Below are 23420 nucleotides of genomic sequence, written 5' to 3' on the forward strand. Positions count from 1 at the left end.
GCAGATGAAGATGGCTGTGGTCTGATACATTATACAAACATCTTTCAGCCTGATGGATACCAGTGTGCTTTGCAAGCTGCAAACAGCGATTACATCATCCATCCCTAAAACATAGCTTCCTTTGGGGTGAAACAGAGCAATTATTTAACAGGGCACAGCAATGCTGCACAAAATATATGACAAGGTGCAGAGGGGCCAGCAGGCAAAGAGTTATTTCACTGTTCAAGTCTTCTGCAGGTGTAAAAGGGTGGCTAATGAGAGGGGAGCTGGTGGCCTAATTAGGAAGTCTTGTGCAAGCTATGAAGGAAACTCTTTTCCCCTAGTAGTCTAGTCATATGAGTGTTGCAGTGTTTGTAGCTTGAGTAAGGACTTAGCTGCTCTGTGAAAGCTGGTTAATGCTATGCCTGGTCTTCTAGAGAAAAGTCTATCCTGGTAAGAGACAGATTCTTTTTGTTTTATATTGATTCTGTGGGTTGGCTCCATTTTATGGGTAAGAAAAGAACATCTTCCCTAATTGAAAGAGCAGTGGGAGTTTAGGGATGAAGTATAACAAGCTAATCTGGAGTTTGGTTAGGACACTGGTGTTAATAATCCCCTGCCCTTATAAAGGGGAGGAATTTAATGATGCCTGCATTTAGGACCTGAGTATTTATGCTGGCTTTTGTTCAGAGCATGTCTATTTCCTCACCACTGCCCAATTGCTAGTCTGAGGCTTAGGGACAGATGTATAGACAATGTAAGTGTTCTGGTTCTGCTCTGAATAGATGAGGCACAGAAGGCAGACTGTAACAGTTCATGGTTGTCTTTAATTATTCATAACTGGACCCTGCAGATAATGGGAACTTGTGTAGGTACAATGGGGAAATCCATCTGTTAACCAGTGTTTTGAGCTACAAAGCTGGACAAGAGCGGGTGCACATGGGATCAATAGTGGCTAGTGCTATTTGAAAAGCACACATGCCATTCCCCACTCAGTTGGATCAGGTGCAAGCAGGCAATATGCCACCCTGCCATAGTATACAATCCGCCAAGGAGCCAACGTTCCTCTTGTCTCTTACAAAGATCCAGCGTGAGGAAGCCACACCAACAGCCTGGATGGGAAACCTGAGGGGTTCGTTCTCTCTCTCTCTCTCACACACGTTTTCCTGTCTCTTTTTACTTGCAAGACTTGGCCCTTCCAGTGGTTCTCAAACTGGGGGTTGGGACCCCTCAGGGGGTCATGAGGTTATTATGGGGGGAGGTCACGAGCTGACAGCCTCCACCCCAAACCCTGCTTTGCCTCCAGCATTTATAATGGTGTTCATTATTAAAAAGTGGTTTTGAATGTATAAGGGGGGGGGGGGCGCACTCAGAGGCTTGCTATATGAAAGGGGTCACCAGTACAAAAGTTTGAGAACCACTGGATTAAACAGTGAGTGGGGAGGAGGTTTCCAAGACATGGCCATGATCATGGCACAAAACAGACCCATCTTGTGCTCTTCCCCTCTGGCAAGTCAGACGGCAAGGCTTGCACATGCAAACCCCCGCCGGACTGGTTCCAGGCAGGGGGTGGGTGGGTGAGCTCGTGCTCCACAGACAGGGCTGCATGTCCCCATCCCAGCCCCCCACCGCCCTTGCAAGCTGCTCCAGCTGCAGCCTATCGCCTGGGTTATATGTTCTCCCGCCTCTTCAGGGGGTGGGCCGGCGCTGGGGGTGTTCCCCCCCCTTGCACGGGAGAGCAGCCCGGGAGGAGACAGGAGCGAGCCAATCCTAGAGGAGGAAGGAAACAGCGCGCAATTTAAATCCGCAGGCGATTGAAGATTCACCGGGCAGCAGTCGGTGCAAGTGGGGCCGGGCTGGGAGCGGCGGGTGAGTCGGTCAGTCTGGTGCAAGGGGGCAGCCTTGGGTGGGGGGACCCTTCCCTGCGGCGGCGGCTGGGGGACCGCCGGGGTTACCGGGGGGAGGGAGGAAGCTGAAGCCGCTACAGTGTTGCAAGCCCGGGGCCCTCCAGGAACAAAGGGCTGGGAAGCAGCCGGCGCCTCACCCATGGCCAAGGGCGGGGTGGGGGGGCATGGCCCCCCCTGGGCTCCAGCCAAGCCCTCCGCCTCTGCATTGTGCCCTGGCTGCTGGGGTTTGGCTGGCGAGCTGTTTGCTCCCCGTGCCAGCATCCCCAGCCCTGGCTTCCCCCGGTCCTGCCCCACCGCCATCGTCCCTGCTACCAGGTAGAACCGTGACTCTGCCAGCCATCCCCTGGCCCCTGCTCGTATGGACTGGCCTGGGGCTCAGGCCAGCTCCGATCCAGAACAGTGTGTGTAGTCGGGGTGCGGAGCGCCATTAAACCAAACTGTGAACCCTGTGTATGATGGAAACCCCTTCAAACCGGGGGGTGCGGCAGCGCCCCTTGTTCTAGCCCAGGGGTAGGCAACCTATGGCACCCGTGCGGCACGCGAGCTGATTTTCAGTAGCACTCACCCTGCCTGGGTCCTGGCCACCGATCCAGGGGCTCTGCATTTTAATTTAATTTTAAATGAAGCTTCTTAAACATTTTTAAAACCTTTACATACAACAATAGTTTAGTTCTATATTATAGACTTATAGAGAGAGAGACCTTCTAAAAACGTTAAAATATATTACTGGCATGCACAACCTTAAATTAGAGTGAATAAATGAAGACTCGGCACCCCACTTCTGAAAGGTTGCCGACCCCTGTTCTAACACCTATGCTGGCTTCTGTCCGTGCCTCTGAATGACTGTGGGTGATGTCCTGCTCTGTGCCTCAGTTTCTCTATCAAATGTGGAATAACGGTACAGACGTACCTTTTATCTGTAGATATCAAAGTGCTATATAAAAGCTAAGAAGGGGTGGTGTAATCTGAGAGTTCATTACAGATTACTTGCCCTGTCTGCTTTTGGTCTTCTATTGTGAGCACTTCCAGGATGTGTGTACAAAGGGTCTAGAACAGGGGTTCTCAAACTGGGACCCCTCAAGGGGTTGCAAGGCTATTACATGGGGGGTCGTGAGCGGTCAGCCTCCACCCCAAACTCCGCTTTGTCTCCGGCATTTATAGTGGTGTTAAATATATAAAAAGGTGTCTTTAATTTATTGGGGGCAGGGGTTGCACTCAGAGGCTTGCTATGTGAAAGGGGTCACCAGTACAAACGTTTGAGAACCATTGGCCTAGAACAAATTGTGAGGGAGTTTATGGAGGTCCTGTAGAACCTCAACATTAAAAACTCCTCGGGAGTGGAGGTTCATAACTCTGAAATGTTTGTAACTCTGAACAAAACATTATGGTTGTTCTTTCAAAAGTTTACAACTGAACATTGACTTAATACAGCTTTGAAACTTTACTGTGCAAAAGAAATATGCTGCTTTTAACCATCTTAATTTAAAAGAAACAAGCACAGAAACAGTTTCCTTACCTTGTCAAATATATATATTTTTTAAACTTTCCCTTAATTTTTTAGTAGTAGTTTAACACCGTATTTCCTGCTGTTTTTTGTTTTTGTTTTGTCTCTGCTGGTGCCTGATTGCATACTTCCAGTTCCAAGTGAGGTGTATGGTTGACCTGTCAGTTTGTAACTCTGGTGTTTGTAATTCTGAAGCTCTACTGTAAAGGGTGTAATGTAACATGGGTTAACTAGAGGTAGATCATGCCAGACTAACTTGATTTCCTTCTTTGAGAAAATAGTTGCGGGTTTTTTTTTTTTTTTTTTTTTTTTTAAAGGTAAGGAAAGTGCAGTAGATTTAATACACTTGGACTTCAGTAAAGCATTTGACACAGTACCACATGAGAAATAATTAGATACTATTGGGGATCGGTGCAAAAATTGTAAGGTGGATCAGGCACTGGCTGAAGGGGAGAAAGCTGTAAGTTTTTGGTGAAAGATGAATTGGACTAGAGAGAGGTTAGTCATGGAGTTCCTCAAGGATGGGTTTTTGGGACTAGGGTTTTAGCCAGCCACCTACAGGAGTCAGGACGGGATTCTCTCCTTCTCTACCCTGCCCATCCCCCACATAATGTATTATGGATGAGTTGGTTTTGATCTACTTCCTCTGAAGCCTCGGAGATGGCCACAGCTAGAGATAGGACACTGGACAAAGCTCTGAGGTGCCACTGAGCATTCTCTCTCTCTCTCTCTCATGTGCTTGGCTGTCTTGTTCTTGCTTACGTGCTCAGGATCTAACCAATCTCAGGATGTGGGGCCAGGAAGGAATTCTCCTCAGGTCAGATTGGCAGACACCTCAGGATTTTTATTTTTTTGCCTTCTGTGACACTGGGGTGGGGGCCTCAGACATTGGTGCCCCTAGGTCCCTGTGGCATAAATCTAGTCTCAGGTTGTCATACTTTGGTCTAATTTCAGTTATTGGGTTTAATGGGTGGGTGCTAAGTGGCCTGTGATACACAGGAGATCAGACTAGATAAGGCCAAAAAGGACGAGCAGATTAAACAGTGTGACAGTGGGCCTCTGAGAATTTTTTTGGACACTACTGTAAATGACTGAACGTGTGTGAGCGCAGAGGATACAGCTGTGGGGTTATTTGTTGCTCACATCCAGTGGTGACTGTATTCGGTAGGAGAACCCCAGTAAAAAGATATCTGAGATGGGCATTTGAACTGCTTATATTCACTACGCTTCTGGTGTTTGTTGCAAGACTCTCAGTGAAGAATAACAGAAGGATTGATACACAGGGCCACAGCTGTATTAAACAGCACTGGGTACAGAAGTGTGTATCCTGGAAGAGAGTAGGTCAGGAACTTAACAGAGGTATATAAAGCTACTGTCAGAGAAAATCAAAGGTAAATTTTATCAATTGACTTGAAACTGTCTATTATTGTCTTTAGCACCCAGAAACTGCACATTTTAGAAGCTGAAAACACTTTGTTAGTAGCAGTTTATAATTGAACTTGCCGCACACTCCAGCTACTGTGCAAAGAACATAACATGCAACACCCATTGGGACATTGACTCTTGAGAATCAGAATATAATAGGAGAGGCCCTTTGATCTGCATTTCGCTCACCTTCATGCCGCGCTCCACTGTGTGAATGCACACAACAAATTGGTCTCTCACCACTTCTCGGCAAAGATTTAATGGCTTGCTGAAGTGAGGTCTCTAAGTAAGGCACGGGTTATCAAACAGGTTTCTGGAGAGTTGATTGATCACATGGTGCTGGTATATCATCATTCCCATGTGCAAAACTGCATTTAAAGAAGCTAAAAATATATTAAATGCTTTTCTACTATTCCTGTTTCACGTAACCAAGTGCTGCAGTTGATGAGGGCATGTTAGCATGAGGGGAAGGGGTCCAGGAGATTGTGTAGGGGTGGGAAGGTATCTACAAGAAACTCTTTACTAAGATGTGCAGCATGGCTTTTAAAAACTGGAGAACTCCTGCATTAAGACATCATTATGCTTATGCACTACAGTGCATTTATTAATATGCAGTGAGGCGTTGAGAAAGCTAGTTCAGTTTTATCTCAGATCACATTTGGATGCAATCGCCTGGCTTTTCTAAACAGTGTGCTTATGAATTGACACAGTTCATTAATTCGCCCTGGGTGGCTTGCTTATTAGCAAGCGTGAAAGTAATTTTAAAGATGATTTCCCAAATAATTTTGAGCAAGCTACTATATAGTTAACAATGCATTCCTGATTTCTATAACCTGTAGCAGATCTCTTTTGCTGGTAACACCATTCCCTATCCATTATGTGCGCACACTACTGTAGTTGTGACTTCAGCTGGTACCTCAAAAGGGAGTGATCTAATTAGCCAAGTTCCAAATTTAGGACAATCTCAAGATGACGGACATAACAAACTCTTGCCATTACAAGGTATTCATATCTTTAGTCTTGTATAGTAAGCTTTGGTCTTATGATTCACCGGGACTGATGAAAGTAGCTGGCAATGGGAAGTAGAGGGATAAAGAGCCTGTGGGGGGAAAAGTAAAATCAGAGTGGTGTGAAAGACTGGAATCTTTACTGAATAGAAATAGAAGCCCAAAGTACTGTTTGACTAGTAATGAATCACTTCTATTGGCTGTCAGAGCTTTAACCAGTTTTCTCCTCCAATTGTAGTCTTGTACAGAACACCTGGGGGAAAGTTCCTGTTTACATCTTTTTCTTTTTCTCAAAAAACATAGGTAGTTACAGAAATGGACAGTGTTTCCTCTTAAACCAGTCAAAGATGCTCAGCCTGGAACTTTTTGCTGGTCTCACGTTTTGGAGGAATTTTGGGAAATGAGGGTGGCTCCTTTCAAACAACCTGTTGAATGTGCTGTGCAGTATGTTTTATTATCTGGATTGATTTGTGTTGGGGCTGTGTTCTCATTCGGTGCATTATTTTTCACAGCTTTGTCTGATCCCCTTTGAACCAAGACTACTCCAAGAAGCGAAGAGTGATGGCATCTGTGTTCCAAAGTGTCGGGGCTACAACTGGCTGGAGGAGCCACCAGCTACTGGCTGACTTTGAAAATGAGAGTCCAGTGCCTGACAAATTTAGAAAGAAGCCTTCTTCAAGCTCTCTCAATACCCTCCGCATGTCTCTGAGAAAGCGAATGCCCTTAAAGCAAGTGGAGATGAACCTCAGTGAGAATCCAACTTGGGAAAGTCTGGAAGCGAAAGAGAAGCGACAAACCTTCCGGGCTATCACAAGAACAGCAAAAAATGCTTTTGGAACAGTGTCCCAGGTAATGATCCTTGTAATGTACTATGGATGGCAGTTCTGTTCATAGCTGGTGTCCTGTTTCAGGACTAATAATACCTAGCTCTTTTATACAGCACACTTCAGCCGTAGATCGCAAAGTGCTTTAATGCCAGACATAGTGTCTGTATTTTATAACTAGTACATGCTTTATAATATATAGCGGGCTGGTTGCCATAGAGAAAGAAGAGCAGCACAAACAAGCTTTTTGCACAAACAAGGGAAAGTGACATGTAGGAAGAATATGCAAAAAAAAAAAAAAAAAAAAAAAAGTCTTGCTCACGTTATTTTGAGCAAAATCTCCAGCAACTGTAAAACCGCTTTCCCTATCCCAGACTGCATTACGTGGGACATATCTAGAGAGACACTTTAAAAATAGTAAATGAAGGAGACCTGATAAACTAATGGATTTTCTGGGCTCTCAAAGAACATGCTTTATGGAAACCTTAGAGCTCAGGGGTGAGAGAAATGTGGGACTTTAATTATACTGTATTTGGAGGCAGGGGGAGGAGAGGGGGGTTGGACTAGATGCCTCCTGAGGTCCCTTCCAAACCTGGTATTCTACTGATTTCATAGAATATGGACTGACTGGGTTCACAAAGACATACCTTACCGAAACTCCTAAAGATCAGGGCTATTAAAAATGTACAGCCTTAACTAGACTGCACATGGAGAAGAGGTCTAAGTTTTAAAGCCTGATCTAAAACCGATTAGCCAATTGCTGACCCAAGTCCAAGTGTTGCGTCGTTTTCAGACCCAACCATCAATGTGCGTCATCCTTGGAGCTCAGCATGGTGGGGGCTTCATGCTCTGTCTGCCTCCTGCCTGTTGGGTCAGCAGGATAGTGCCCCTCTCCTGCCAGCCGCCACAGCCTTGTTTCACTCTGTGCTCAGAGCGAAGGGCCCTGCAACTCCCAGCACCTGGGCTCCGCAGCACACAGTGCTGAGAGGCAGCAGCGGTCAATGGGAACAGGACACGCAGCTACTTACGGACAGACTTGACGCTGAGAGTCTTGGGTTGTTTTCTGACCTGACCCGGACACGTGTAGTCGGGTCCCTTTGGGTTCAGGTCCGGTTTCAGGGCTCTAGTTTGGAGTGGTGAGGGAAAATATCAAATACCATTCCTGAAGATCCTGCAGGAATTTAGTCCTTGATCTGCAAAGTCGCTGTTCTTTATATCCATGTGACCTAGAGTGAGACTTCTCCAGCATCTCTCTTGCAACATAGTCTTTGCACCCTTTTAAATTCAGTGAAGCAAAGAGAAGCAGTGGAAATCCTGGGAATAGATTTAGAAATAGCAAAACACTAGCCCCATATGTTAAACAGATGGCATGACCTTGGTATTCTCGCTAACTATGAATTGTTCCTATAATGGCATGCACATAGAGGGAAGAACTTGCAATAAGTGCTTCCTGCTAACTCTAAGCTTATTTTGCAGATGAAATGCCAAGCACTGGCAGCAAGGAGTTGTTGCTTGTGTAAAGGCTGCCGAATCAGGCCTGAGCACTTGTCTCATGGGACCAGCAATATTGGAGTTGTACCAATGGGGAGTTTTGATGAATTTTTCATGCATCCTATGCTAGGTTGCACAAGCTATTTTAGGAAATGCTGCTAGCCAGGAGCACAACCTGCTATGACTCAGAGTTTGCAAGTAGACTGGAAGCCCAGGGGACAGCCCTGCAGGTTGAGGTATGTTAGCAGGGCAGCAAAGGGAAGCTTTTGTGCTGCTCTTCTTTAAACAAAGGCCTTCAGTTTAAAGGCATCTTTAACAGGCCCTAAAGGCAGGGGGGATCCTGCTCCACATGAAATCAACGAGAACTTTGTCCAGGGCTCCTGTGGGAGCAGGATCAATCCCAAAGACTAATGGATCAAATGAAGCACGCCGCTCTATTTCAGTGTGATCCGAGGGAAGAGGCTTTAGCAGCAATGACAGACGTGCATCCGCCCAGTCTCATAGACTTTAAGGTCAGAAGGGACCATTATGATCATCTGGTCTGACCCCCTGCAAGTCTGGCTCTAAGAATTGTAGCTGGGGTTGAGAGCGAGCGTTCACGTGCCCTGGGATTTTGTTGAGCTGGCATATTGTAGACAGCAGTTCATAATCCCAGATATGTCTGCCTTGCAGAAAATACAGAAGTCCTGCCAAAACCGCACGCAATCGCTAATCATCTCTCCAGCTAAAGCCCCTGCAAGGAGAAGTGGCATCACTTGCTCTGCCAAGAAGAGAAGCACTTCACCTCGAACTCCTAGTCGGAAGAATAGACTGGCCACAATGCCCACCCCATTGTCTGGTCCCACTTGCACCCCTGGGTACAGCAGGAGAGCCTCCCTTTCATCCAGATCTGCAAAGAGCTTGGTGGGGAAAGAATGGAGGAGTTTCTCTTACTGGCTTGGAAAAGAAGCTGTCCCTCTCCGGAGATCAAGGAGAGCAGCAGCTCTAAAGAGCCCATATTCATCACCTATGCCTGCCAGCAGAAAGAGGCAAGCTGCAATCATTTGTAATGCCTATTGCTGTTTTATTATTGTGACTAGCGTGTCTGGCTACCTGAGAGACACCAGCTGAGCACTGCTAATCTTTCCCACTGAAACAATGTGCTGTTTTAATGGTTAGGAAGGTAATAAAGTTGTTACGTGCACCTATTTACAGAGAGAGAGTGTATGGCATAAAACTAGGTCGTGGAAACTTAATTTTGCATGATGACAGACCAGTGAGGTCTCTTGCACCATCCCCATCCAGTGGGAGGGTGATATTAAGTTTACATCATGTAATTATGCCAGTTCCAGTCTGGCTTGAGTTAAAGAAACGTTAACCTTCTAAATTGTTCATTGATGCTGTTTGTTTGATAAATCACTTGGGTATCGATTCGTCCTACTCTGCTCTGCATTTCCCAGAATTATTTATTTGTATTGTGGTGGTATCTAGGGTCTTGGCCCATGACCGGGGCTCCTGTGGTGCTAGGTGCTGTACAAACAGACAGATGGCCCCCTGCCCTGGAGAGTGGACAAAGAGTTGTGGGGAGAAAAAATATTTCATGAAGTGCGGAGATCGTGCCTTGCCCAAGGTATCAGGTGAAGACCGAGTTGGGAGTTCCAGGCATGCCTCCTGGATCCCAGTCCAGTGCCTTAGCTATGAGACTATCTTTTCTAGATGCGATGTGACTGGAGTTAAGGCATGATTAAGGCTGAACATTGGGATGGGGAGCGGTGGCTAGAGGCTTAAAATTTGACCAGAAGAAGCACTAGGGTATATACTGTAGATACTTCTGCAGTGGTAGGGGGCTGGGCTAGATCACCTCTGTAACCTTTGAATCCTCTAATTGCATGCTGCTTTCTCCCTTCAGAGAGTTTGACTGCGAGTTAGACTCAGTCTCTATGGGAATTCGCCGGCTGAAACGTCTTTCTCAGGTGTTCGATGATGTCATTGTGAGAGAGGAGAGGTAAGCAGTATTGTGATCGGGGGAGATGTTTGTTTCTCCTCTAATGCATCCTGTGCAGCAGAGGATGGTATCGCCAAAGATTCACCTCTCCAATCCTGAGTCAGTGATACTGCTAAATATAAATGAAATGATCCCTCGCAGCTCGTCATCAAGATGAGTGAGAGCAATAGAAATGCCTTAACTCTCTGCTTTAAGACACTGCATAGTTAGACAGCTGCAGACTGGCTTGCAGCTCCACTGAAGCCTGTAACAAACATTCTCCTTGATTACATGCTGCTTGCTGTAAAATCAGAATCCTCCCCACCACACTCAGCCTCCAATACTATATCTTGCCTGGTAACTCCTTGCAGCAGTTCTAGGTGGGTTAATAGCCCGGAATGGGGCCAATAGAGGCTTCTTAGAATCTCATTGTATAGGCACTTGACTTTCATTTCAATAAGATTCTTTGAATGTTGCCTGAAAATTTGATTCAGATCCAAGTAACACCTAGGATTAGTTTGGCTTGTGCATTTCACAACTGCATGTATAGTCATTATCACAATCTTCCCTTCTAGTTGAAGATCTTCCATACACAATTGTGGGAAAGAAAAACCCTATCAAAAAAGGAAAATAACTTAGTGGCAGGGTGACGTGGGGGCAGGTGTATTCACTGAAGCTGTTCCTAATTCACTTTGAAATTAACTAGATTTCAGGTTGAAAGGCCTGAAGCATTGCAGGTCAAACTTGTTTCACAGGGATCATCAAAATGGTAACAAGATAAGAAAGTTTTATTGTGTTGGTGTTGTCCATCCCCAGTAAAAAAAATATTGGTGTGGGAGCCTTTTTCTAAGAGGAACTAAAATTCTTGCCCAGTGATTCTAACTTAAGCAGCTTTTGAAATGTGGGAGATTGCTGTGTTTTTGTAATAGTTACCTCATTTAGAATGAGCATCTTCAAAGTGCAGTGTGGTAAGAGTTTTCAAATTAAAGTCTGATACCACAGTAATATCCTAAACCTTCTCAAGTTCTTCTTAAAGAACACTTATCATTAAGCCTAAATCTTGCAGCTTAATTCTACTTGGATCTGGTTACAAATTCTGCATCATCAGGGGACTATATCTAGACTACAGGGCCCTGTCTTGCAGATAACACAAGCATCTGGATGTAGCTTAGTACTAGATACCTTCTAGATCAAGGGTTCTCAACCTTTTTCTTTAAGCCCTCCCCATGCTAAAAAAAAAAACAAACCTCCATGGCCCACCTGTGCCATAGCTGGTTTTCTGCATATAAAAGCCAGGGCCGGGGTTAGCAAGCAGGGCAATTGCCCAGGGCCCCATTCCACAGGGGGTCTTGCAAAGCTAGGTTGCTCAGGCTTTGGCTTCAGCCCCGGGTGGTGGGGCTTGGGGCCCCAGCTTTCTGCCCTGGGCTCTAGCAAGTCTAATGCCAGCCATGCATGGTGGACCCCCTGAAAGCTGCTTGTGGCCTCCTGGTTGAGAACGACCGTTCCAGATAACTTGCCTCAGAAAGACTTGTGGAAATCTGTACAATTCCAACTATTTCTCTCTACCCCAATCATTTTTTTTCATATGGGTCACATTTTCAGCTGATCAGGTGTGGACACAATCCTGAAAGAGCTGTGTGTCAATTAAATGATTGTAACCATTTCAAGTTCACTAAAGCCTCATTCCTAATATTCATTCTTCCATCTGTTAGTGATATGACAGTTTCTCTCATTCGTAACTGAGGATAGTACCAACCAGGTAAAGTTGTTGTTCTTAAGCTTGCTTTGAATATACTTACTTCACTTGCATGTGGCTGAATGGAGAAAAACAGCTGTTTTCAAGGGAACAAGTACATAAACTTTATTGAGCACCTTAAAAAAAACAAACTTACTTACTAATGTAGAGAACCACAGGCTGTTTTCTCAGTCACCAGTGCTGTGCATGCCTCTCTTAGCTGCAGTTGTAATGCGGTGCAGCCATCAAACCCAGCTTCAGCTGGTGATTATAGGTCACTGAGCCCTGTGTGGGTTTGCACTGAAACAATAGTTTGACTTCTGTGCAAATAGCTGTTTTTCTCACCCCAGACCAGAAAACATCTGGTACTAATGTTTTGTCACTTCAGTTCTCACTGGTTACTCACTAACAATGTAAAGCATGTCAGAAAAGTGTTACTCTGACTTGCCTAATTTGTGTGTGTGTGTGTGTGTGTGTGTGTGTGTGTGTGACCATTTTTAATGTCTAACTGTTAAGATATTGCTTTGTCAATAGCAGCAGTTGACATCTTTCTACCTGGTGTTTAAATACCGCAATTGCATATAAGTGGCTCTGGAACAAGCAAGGTTCTCCACTGTAAATTTCTGAACGTTATGTCTTCAGCATCACTTCTCCAAACCTTCCCATTAACAGATTTGCTATGGGAATTCCTTAATTTAAGCATTTATCTTCACTTGAAGCTGCACTGTGTCATCTTTAAAGGTTTACATCATTGTGTTGAAGGTTTGTATGCTGGAATTTTTTTATTGAAAGGGGTAGTGTGAGTTGCTGTAGGTGTTTTACTTAGGAACAAATACGCAAACACACTGGGGCATGAATGCCTGTAGTGTCGCATGGTAGAAAGTGGGGGGACTGTAACCACTAAATGACCAGTTGATTCAGCATGTTACTTCCAATGGTAATGCATGCTAGCAATTCACTTCACTTTACTGCATACTTACACACCTTCACTTCCTGGTTTGAAGATCTTCTCTATTTCTGTTGGAAAAGCCCATGACTTTTACAACTTAATGTTGGTAAGGGGGTACCATACTTAGCAACTCTAAGGTAGAGACTAATTCTACCTTCTGATCTCTACTAGCCATGAGGAGGAGTATGGAGTTTTTCCTCCAATTAGGCCCTGTGCAAATAAACTTGCATAGACAATGGCTATTTTGTTTTTTTTTAAACTTTCCCTCACCCTTCACAAAACAAGCACTGACCTAAAAGCTAGGTTAGACACTCACTTATTCATATAATGTTTAACATTTAAGCAAAATTAGACCATCCCCATTAATGTTTTTTACCCCTTATCTATCATGCTGCTTAAGCTGTCTGCTGCTATTGCCGACCACACATCATAGCAGATAAAACATGACTGAAGTGAGAATTTTTTTTAATGGCCTTCATAAAATCTGCTCAATATACCAGGCACACTGTTTCCTGATTTCTGCCCACTTTCCAGCAGCTTGCGTATACTGAACAACCAATTATTTAACCTTGCCCATTACTCTGTTGTATTAATTACACTCCTTTATTCTTTGCAGAGAACAAGCGATATCCAATTATCAGCATCTAATGGCACAAAACTTGCGATCTGTGCATCTGTCTCGGAAACTCTCCCAATCTGCTTTCAGACGGCGTGCGAGGAGGCTGCAGCATGCAGTTGGCACTTGGACTGAGATGGCTTTAAACAGTATTAACAACGTGTGAGCAAATGAAGGATTAACTATCTATGGGAGTTGGAGGGGTGTATTGTCTGTTTGGATTTAAGTGACTGTGCTTTGAATAAGCCATTAACCATTTTTAGAATGCTACCTTTCAATTCAGCTCAGGTTTAGCTTTCCATGGATTTCTCCTGCCAGTGGGGCAGGGATTATATTAAAGTATATCACATGACAACCCCTGTGGTATTGCCCAGCAACTGAACTCACTTAACCAGCACTTTCAAATGGGACAGGCATGGTCCAGTGTATTGAACTTTAGGGCTGAGCTAACTACTACTCAATGATTTTAAGGAAAGACAATAGTATCAGTGTCTGACTCCTGATCTGTGACATTGGGGATACTTGCTTCCTATACCTCCCTCATGAGATGTTGAGGACTTTAAGTTTCTACAGAGCTTTGGAAACTAAAAAAGCACCAATGCCTATGCTTTTCCAAAGTGCATGAATTTCATTGAATTTCAATGGGATTTAGTGGCCTTAAGTGCTTCTGAAGACTTTATGCTGTGTGCCAAAACCATAGTCTACAAAATGGTGTCTGGCTGTGATTTCAGTTACTGTGGGTTGACATGGGGGGCTAAATAAAAATCATGGAATTCTGTAGTTACTCCAGAGTGACACTGGAGTTAAAGAAATTACTGCCAAAGTGAATTAAGATAAATTGAATCAAGGCAACTGTTTAATCCATGCCTTTGGTTTGTTCAGATTAGCTCTCGGAAAGGTGCCTGTGTAGATAAACCCTAGGTGATTGAAGTCAGAATGTGTGATGCCCCCTGCACAGTTCACAGGGTTCAACTAACTAATGTATCTATTCCATTTTAACTAGTTTCATTTTGAACTGCTAACAGTTGAGGCTTCATTTGTCTTTCATGCTACTACTATAAGACATCTCAACGGTGAGGTAAATATTGCTCTTGGAACATGTACACACAACTGAAGACACTAACAGTTAATATACTAAAGTTGGAAGTAACACTTGTTGCTTATTATAATGTTTATTTTTGTGCAATGGCACTAGTTACGTGTTTCTAATAGCTTTTTATATCAAAATAAGAATGTCAGGCTCTATAATAGAGGTAATCTTAGTTTAGCAAAATATTAATTCTCTAACATTTCAACAAAGCGAAGGAGTCCTGTTTTCCATAAACTTCTAGAACTCGGCCCCAATGCTGTTCCTTGAGCTGTAGCTTTTTTCTAAAGAGAATAAGTAAACAAAGGGGTGTTTGTTGTCTTTAAAGCAATCTGAGTCGGTGTGCCACTACAAAATATTGACATTTAGAAGGTTTAATCTTTATGGCTGTTTATATGAATTCTGTTGCCACTTACTATTGGCTACAATATTGCCCTGCTTCATTCTCCCTAAAATATTTTAGTGGTATCGAAGTCCAAATTTTGTAAGCAATCCTGCCTGAATGCTGCTCCAGCTATATTTAAATTGAGATTTACTTACCTTTTTTTTTTTTTTTGCCTGTTGACAAACCAGACTGTTTAAAAGGTAAAATTTTGTAACACTGGGCTGGAACCCCTTCCTATTTGGATTTAAAATGTAGATAAGGGTTATTGTTTTAAGCCAGAGGAGAGCTTTTATTTGAAGTTTTACTTGTATGTACTGATCCTTGACAAAATAGACTTTTCATAATAGTGATGTCTTGTTGAATGCTATTTTCAGACTCCCTGCCACTGCCCCTTTTTAAGAAAAACCTCAACCCCCAATTACCATTCACCTTGTAAGTGGGAGAAATGTTTATTTTTGTCATTTTTCTCAGTGCACACACAGCATTTGTATCTATTAGGTTTTGACTAATTAATTAAAATCAAGGGGACTGCCCGGGGTGTGTAGCTAAGGGACAAAGAACCTGCATTTTGGAAAAATCCTGCCCATCTCCTTTTTCTGCTTGAAGCTCTGCTGGCAATGCTGCCTTCCAGCAGGTGAGGATCTAGAGTTCTCTATTTTGACTAAGTGCATGGTAGATACAGCTGCTCAAAACTAACATGCCATTTGGTAGGTCTTGGAATTATACACCTGATCAACTTGTTCAGAATGGGTACAATGGCCGGGGAGCTTTCCCACAGCAATGTAAAGAAAAACCCACAACGCTGTCCACTTAAAGGCAAAGAAGGTTTTTATTTAAGTGACTAGCTTTTTATAAGATTTTAAAAACCAGCTCACATCAAAATCTAGACCAGTTGTAAAAATCTTACTCCTTAGTTCATATGTTAAGAAATTCATTATTGTACAGGGTTTTTTTTAATTTTTACAAGGCAGCCATAAGAAATATAAACATTTGTCACCATAGATAGAACCTTCCCACGGACACACTATTTAAAAGTATACACTTAGTAAAACTGTAGACTCAAAGACCATGTACAATTTCAAGTCTCCTCACAGGGATTGTTATAAGTAGACGTTTTGTTTTCCCACGTAAATAGAAAAATAAGTATGCGTTGGGGTTGGGGTTCTGCCATGAGACTGCCATTCCTGACCCTTCTAGACCCAGGAGTATCTTCCAATATTTAAAACTTGCTGTTTTCCCTAACTTTTCTTTGTTACTCTCCACAACTTTTCCTTTTTAGTGTTCCATTCCACATGTAAACCCGCCTGTACTTAGCAGTCAATATGCTCTGAGATGTTCACCACTCGCCCAGTGCTTTTCTGGGTAAGGAGAGGCTAACTCAAACTTTTCCACCCCTTCCCAAAAGCAGGGCCAGTTTTAAAGGAATACTGTCTAATTACAGGCCAGATCCTCATCCCCTTTTCATGGATCTGAGCCAAGAGGAGGAGTGTCAGCTGTGTTGTTGTTTTTCAACTCCCACAGGGAGCTCCCTTCCACCATGTTCCAAGCAGGATCGCTGGCTGTTCTGTGTAGCCTGGGAAATGAGTAAGTTTTCATACTCACCCCAGTCTGTAGTTAGAACTCACTCCCACCCTCCAATCTCCTCTGGAACAGCTATGCTTCCAGGGACAAGTGAGGTCAGACACATTAGTCATATGGCCTCTTTTCACCCAGCCACCTAATTTCTTCACTCTCCAAAGGGAATAACCAGCTGGAAATTCTGTGACTCCACATTCAGTTTTCAGTCCCTTAAATAGGAAAAGGTGAGAGGAGGAGATGATCCTACATAATGTAAACACATGTCTTTACCTCTATTAATAAACACAATAGCAGCAAGTTGCTTTTATGGTGTCAGTTAACTTTCTTGTGGTTTGGATAGCATGGGAAAAAAAACATTTTTGCTTTTAGTGCTGTACTAGAGGGAAGTATTGTCCTTTACCAATTGTTTTACATTCAGACTTTAAAAACAATTCTTGTGCTCAAACTTTTTTTTCTACTTGGGAACCTATTTATAGGGAAAAGTGCTCTTGACTATTTGCATATAATCTGGTTTTAAAAGCAAACAACTGGATTTGTTTAAAGAGATGCATAGGCACACAACTTTTGCAAAGTGGAACCAGCTACAAGGGCTGTTTACATGCTTTCTGTGCCCCACAAGAGCATGAGAGTTTGACACAAGTGTCACTATCTTGGCTAATACTGCTTAATGAAACAAATTAAGCTTTCTTAGCGTAGGGCTTGTTCTGTCTCCCCATAACTCCTGAAATATGCCCTAGCTACTTTGAAAGCAGTAGCAAATAAGAGGAGGGGGCCCTCTATCTTCACTAAAGTCGGAACTCTCTAGTGTAAAGGCTGCTAGGTGTACTAAATAGTGGAAAATGGAACACGATTAATGCTTTTCTAACCATATCAAAATGGCAGCTCACTCTTGAGCCCCAGTGACAGAGGGACAATGGATGCTGTGTAGTTCACACCTAACAAAATAGTAGGCTGGATAGATATAAAACATGCCACAGAATAAACAAGAATACTTTGGTCAAGCAAGAAGATTTTGTTCCAACAGCACTAGTGTAGGCAAACATGTACTTAAACATTTCTTAGTGACATACTCATCAAATTTGGATTACCATTACTATGCATGTCTGTGGAATATTCTGTACTTTTTACAATGCTAATTTTCCCCCCCAAAACTTACTTAACAGGACAACAAAATAGACCAAACAGCTATTGTAAAAAATGCATATTGGTTACAAATTTGCTGTGAAAGCTTTACCAAAACTTCATAGGTTGTTATGAAGTCAGTAAATATACACACACGCACAACAAACACCACAGCTGTGAAGGTGCCTGTTCACAATAGCTCAGATAACAGTCCACCACTGCTAGTTAATCAGATTTTTTTTTACAGTAATAAACTGGGTCCATTAAACATGGCAGAGAAATAAGTGTTCCTAGTCACAGCCTACCTTACTTGTGCATTTAACTTTGACTGCTATGACTCCTCACTAAAATATTATATTATAATACATTTTACATTTCCAATTACTTCCTCAGTTTACCTGGGCAGAAGACTGTGCTTTTCCATATCAAGCAGTCAGGAGGCACTAAGGTGCAGAAATTATTTATGTGCTCAACCTGTGTTCTGTGAGCACTCAAAACTTCCATTGATGTCTTAATTCACAACCCAGCTAGTTTTGAGTGTGCAAGGACATCTGGTAGTAACTTGATACAGACAGACACTGATACCTAAACCCAATCTACTAATGAATGAAATTTTAAAAAGCACTACTACTCCCCTTGCTGAAAGTTTAAGCAAAACTGAATGAAGACTTAAATTGATTTTGAAATTCCACTTTACTCAACAGGCTCTGAATTAGGAAAGTCTGCACCTATGAACCATGGCATGTAAACAATTTGGCAAGAAGCAAATGCTTTAGGCGATAACAGGGATTGACAATTTAACAGAATTGGTCCTAGCTCAGCATCCATAAAAGAGAGCTACCTGGACATACACCTAACTTTTAATATACAGCTGGGTTCCCAAATTTCCACTTACTTAATACTTTGTTTGTAGGCCTAGCTAGTTCAGAGATTTCATGTCATTCTTCTTACCATACGGATACTCTCAGCCCCACTGAAATGATGACACCATTTTAGTGACTAATAATCTAGAGCAGGAAAAAACCCAAATGCTTTAAGTCATCTGAAATTTTGGAACACCAGTTTCCAACTCATATGAAACATTAACCTCTAACTTGAATATGTTGTGGGATTGTTGGCAAAGCTGCTTAGTTGGAGGACCAGTGAGCAGAGGGTAAAACATTCAATCCCTGAGCAATAAACAATATTGGAATTATACAAAGGCCACATGAGTTCCAGTATCTCATGAAACCAAGTAGGGGAGTTAATTATTTTCAGCTGAATTCTAATACTGTATGTAGTAACATTTAAAATGCTGACATTCTAATCATGTACACAAACTAGCACTTATTTCACTGCTTAAATTATTCTACTGTTATGAGAAGCCAGCACAATGGCGTCTAGTCAAGAGACCCAGGTATTAATGAAAAATTTGAGTTAAAAGACACATTGTTATAGCTTTCAGGCTCATTTCCCTTAATGATGGACACAAATTCCAACTAGATCTCATTCTGGAAAGAAATCTATATAATAGGAGAATTAGATAAATATATAGGATAACTGGTTTTGGAGCCTCGTGGCTGATAGAGGTAGACATTAGCTAAAGCAACAATAGCTTTGAATTGCACAGCAGGCACAATAATCACCAGCAGTGTACATGCTGTAACACAGAGCTGCTTTACAAAATGTAATTTTGAGCTAAACAATCACTGTCACCTTTAGATCTGCCCATCCGATTACAGGTAGGAACTCAATAGACAAATCTGAAAAGTCGTATGCTCCCCTGCCTGTTAAACTTGGGGTATCCCAGAGGTTTTGCAGTGAAGAGAGCCTAAAACAATTGGCCAATCACCACAGCCCCAAGCAAATAAAACTGCTCCAAGGACAATAAAGCAGTGAATCTGCTGAATCTATAAACCATTAGTGATCAGATGTAGATCACTGTAGCAAGCTTTTTACTGTATGTTCTGAGAGCATTTTTTTGTTGGTACGTGTTAGTCAGAAGAAAGGCATCAGATAGAGATTGAGCACCAACCACCCATCTTCATTTCTTGCTTTTCCTTGCCCCTAGAGCAGCAGCAGAGAGCCAAATTCATCACTGGGATAAGCAGCCAGGACTCCACTAAAGTCTGTGGAGCCATGCGTACTGATGCTAGTAGTCAGTTTAGTGCAGGGAGCTAGGTTCTGCCCTGCTTTAGAGTCTGTGTGATTTCAGTCTGGTTGCAGAGGGTGGAAGAGAGGGACACAGAGGGCAAAGACAGAACACTTAACCATTTAAAGTGCTGTGTGTTAGAGGACTTGTGACATTACTCAGAAAAAGACATTTGTAAATCTAAAAACTATTCAGTGTTGCTCTTGGGGATCTTACATTCAGCTTTTATATCCAAATGACCTGGCACTAAGGAGACACTGAGCAAAGGACATAAATAAAACAGTTACCTTAAGTACCCGATCCTAACTAGTGTGAGTTTGCAAAACATTTAGTGTCTTAATTTTAACTTCAACACTCCAGTTTAATTTAAGAGAAACAAAGCTAATGTGAAATGCTATTAGAGCTGCTAGGAAATGTAAAGCTAAATTTTTGCATGTAGACTGATTACAAGTGTAATACAAAAGAGCAGGTAACTTTGGCATTCCTCCCACAGAATAAAATACAAAAATGTACCTAAGGTGCTCCACGGGTAGAGCTAGTTTGCTGCTTTCTTGGGGAGGAATCACCCATCGGAACCTCTCATTGCTCTCTGGGGTCTTCAAATAATGCAGGTTTCCTTTTTCCGTCTACTGCCTCATGGTCGTTTCCCCATAGCATTTCTTCTACATACTATGTCTCAATAACCAATAGGCTCATTTGAGCCTGCATTCAAGATGGATAGGACTTGAAAAATGGGTAACTTTATTTAAACTCTTCCAGGCTCAGGAACACCACCTCTTTAAGGATTAAAAACTGGTTTATGAGCACTTACAACCTTAATAAAGATGGGAAAACATGCTTGTTAGGACCCAATCCTGAAAAGTTTGAGTAGTTCCTCTGAATTCAGCTCAGTAGGAGTTATCACGAGTAAGAATTTGCAGGATCTGGCTCTTTGCTTCTATCCTAAAATGACTACACAATTTACCTCTGTGAGCTGAGACCATCTAAATGGAATTTTTTGATAATTAGAAAATGAGTACTTTTAACTGGCAGCTGCAATTTCATAGCATCTAGTTTCTATGAAGCTTAAATGTGGGTATTTTAAATAGAGTAAGATTTGTTTTAACAGAAACTGCACCTACACTTTCATAGCATATAGTTTCTTTAAACAGCAGTGACAAGGAGAAAATTACCCATATAAAACCAGTTATGATTTTATCACTCCTTTTCATCCATTGTAAAATTCTGGAGACACTACAGAAGAGGGGTTTCTTTAGCTTACCCATGTAGGATCCATGTCTTGTATCAAAAGGGTCAAACCCATCTTGTTGCTTGAAGCAATTCAAACATTTGTACAGTCACCAAGCTCCATGAAAAATGTGTGATCTTTGTATATAGCAACACTATCAGTCCTTCAGACTGCAGTAGAGAGACTTTTTTTTTTAATCAATCAAGTGTTTGATTTGGTTCATAAGTCGATTTCTCCAGTGGGTATTTTAAGTCTAGCTACCTGACTTATAAGATGTATAGATCAGAACTTGAGCTGATACACATTCATCAACACCATAAGCCAAAGGAAATTTTCTTGGGCTTAAGGCACCCAAAGAGTTTGCCTTCCACATTCCACTCCACCTGCACTTCCCTTCTGTGTATAACACTTTCTCAGGTGTATAGCAGCAATTGATACAGTCATTAGGGTTTTAAAATGTAAGCCTTCTCTTTCACGCATTTTACCCGCTTATGTTTTTTTTAAGGTGTTACTAATTAGCTGACGTCACTCCTTTTAGCATCTTCCCTTGAGTAAAATCAACCTGTTACAGCTTTTCTCTTATTGCACATTTTATAATGTGTCTTGTAAAAAAAATTCTAAGACATATTTTGCAGTTTTGATGTTAAGCACTTGCGATAGTTTTAGATCTGGATTTAAAATTGTAGAATAGGTATGTTAAGAGGAACAAACAAAGTTCCCTACTTGGTTTAAGAAGGCAGATTCCAGAGCAAGGAAGCCTCTGGTTATGTGTCCCACCTCATGCCTACAGGTTGATTGGCCAGCATCCAAGACTTACACCTCAATGCTTCCTAAGGCGCAGACTCAAATTTATGGACCCCACCTCGAACCCAGGCTATGGGGGGCAGGTGCCTGTCGTGATCTTTGTCTGATTCAGGCTGGCTCTGGGCACGCTCTGGTTTGGGGTTTGACGAAGGGGGGTCAGGCTGCTGCACAGACATAGTCCTGCGAAGGTGAGTCCGTTTCCGCAGAAACTCGGGCTGGGAGTGCAGGCCAAAGCTTCCTTTCCTCAAGATCATCCGGGAGTTGTTCTTCTTGGGCCGTGAATGGAGACTGAACTCCAGCAAGGCTAAGTGCGCCGCGTAACCTTCACTGAGGAACTGGAGCGGAGGAGGGAAAGAGAAAAACACTCTGCATTAATGATTCACCTGAGCACTCTGACAGACTCCCCAGCAAACCCTGCTCTTGGGTGGTGGTGAAGCATTCAGCATGCGCTGCTCTCGTGCCCGCTAACGCACAGGTATTGCGTATTGACTAGGCACAGCCTCCTTTCTGGAGCGATGTTTCCAACTTCAGGGTAACTAGTTAAGTCATGGGCATGAGAGGCCAGACTCTCTGAGATGGAGGGAACAAAATGGCTTTTCTACCACTTGCACTTATCTCCTCATACTTTGGCTGTCGAGCTCTACTGTAATGAGGGCGGGATCCTGCTCCTCTCTGGGATCTGTCCTTTCATACTAACGCACAAGAAGGGCCCAAATGAGTAACATTCTTTCCCCATGAGTCCAGCAGCAGAGTTGCATGAGAATCAGAGCAAGGATAAAAAGAAAGCTCTAGAGAGGTGGAAAATTAGAGCTAAGACCCCTCCCCTCCTTTAGAGTAACTATACTCCTGATCAAAACACATGGATGACTAATTTTGGACCACTCTGGCAGAAGATGCTAATATTTAAGACATTATAGCTGTGCATCTTAACTTGCTCCTTCCATTCAGCCATACATTCTACATGCAGCTGTCAAGCAATCTGTATTCCTTAGATGCTAAAAGCCTTTTGCTGTTCATTCCTGCATGAAAATGCCCTCTAGGACTTATGCTGTCCTGGCCACACACAAGATTTATGTTCACTCTTCATCTCCTGTGCATGTCCCAAAAGACACTGACTCTTTAGCAAAAGTTACATACCTGACATTGAGTCTGGTATTTCTTTGTCGGACGTCCAACTATGTAGATCTGGGAAGGCGACAGACCCAAAACATTGTACACGGAAATATCCTTCATTGAGCCATACGCAGCACAAATTTTGATGTAGCACTGAAAGAACCAAGGCAAATATTGTTTTAATTGCACATGCTCTGAATGGCTGACCCACAAATCTTACAGCAGGCATTTTCTTTGTGATGAAGCGCCAGATAAACTGATGTTACTGACCCAAATTTATAGACTTGCCCTTGTTAAAAAGAAACATCAGACATCTTGCCAGTAAAAGGGGCAAGATGACTGCATTTTTAAGTAATTGCTAGGATTAGTTTGAAAACCAAGAGGAGTTGGGTGCTTAACTCCCACAGGCCTTTTAGAATCTCTCTCCCTTTATTTCTAGATGCTGAACAAGAATTGCAATAAAAATATTTCCATTTGAAAGGTCCATAGGAGCAAGGGATACTTGGGAAGTTTGATCTTCAGCAGTGCAAAATATCCACAATTTATAGGTGTGAAAATGAGCCACATTTTTC

At 42.7% G+C, this 23420-nt stretch overlaps 2 protein-coding genes across 4 annotated transcripts in view; one reads left to right on the forward strand and one right to left on the reverse strand.

The window, feature by feature from the left end:
• Nucleotides 1-1754: 1754 nt before the first annotated feature.
• PIMREG (PICALM interacting mitotic regulator) lies at nt 1755-15793 on the forward strand. 3 transcript variants are annotated; one of them, XM_054008470.1, is made up of 6 exons: nt 1755-1848; nt 6335-6671; nt 8810-9165; nt 10026-10121; nt 11813-11859; nt 13401-13489. In XM_054008470.1, the coding sequence occupies exons 2-5, from the start codon at nt 6384-6386 to the stop codon at nt 11841-11843; spliced, it is 771 nt and encodes a 256-aa protein (XP_053864445.1). In that variant the 5' UTR covers nt 1755-1848; nt 6335-6383; the 3' UTR covers nt 11844-11859; nt 13401-13489. The 3 variants fall into 3 exon arrangements, with proteins under 3 accessions (XP_053864445.1, XP_053864443.1, XP_053864444.1); XM_054008468.1 differs by lacking the exon at nt 11813-11859 and having other exon boundaries at nt 13401-15793; XM_054008469.1 differs by lacking the exon at nt 11813-11859 and having other exon boundaries at nt 1771-1856; nt 13401-15793.
• The window catches only part of PITPNM3 (PITPNM family member 3), a 361048-nt gene continuing 353310 nt past the window's right edge, over nt 15683-23420 (reverse strand). Inside the window, exons 19-20 of the mRNA XM_054008467.1 lie at nt 22873-23001; nt 15683-22070 (exon numbers count right to left, since the gene is read on the reverse strand). Of these exons, the coding sequence (XP_053864442.1) occupies nt 21762-22070; nt 22873-23001 (438 nt within the window). The 3' untranslated portion in view covers nt 15683-21761. The remainder of the gene's footprint in view (nt 22071-22872; nt 23002-23420) is intronic.

The sequence above is a fragment of the Malaclemys terrapin genome, chromosome 18 (assembly GCF_027887155.1).
Source record: "Malaclemys terrapin pileata isolate rMalTer1 chromosome 18, rMalTer1.hap1, whole genome shotgun sequence".
Lineage (NCBI taxonomy): Eukaryota > Metazoa > Chordata > Testudines > Emydidae > Malaclemys > Malaclemys terrapin.

Bases quoted from the DNA above. Each gene is read 5' to 3' on its own strand.
- PIMREG (XM_054008468.1), top strand. From the start codon at position 6,384: ATGGCATCTGTGTTCCAAAGTGTCGGGGCTACAACTGGCTGGAGGAGC. The intron at 6,672-8,809 runs GTAATGATCCTT...TCTGCCTTGCAG, and splicing joins CTTTTGGAACAGTGTCCCAG to AAAATACAGAAGTCCTGCCA. The intron at 9,166-10,025 runs GCAAGCTGCAAT...TTCTCCCTTCAG, and splicing joins ATGCCTGCCAGCAGAAAGAG to AGAGTTTGACTGCGAGTTAG.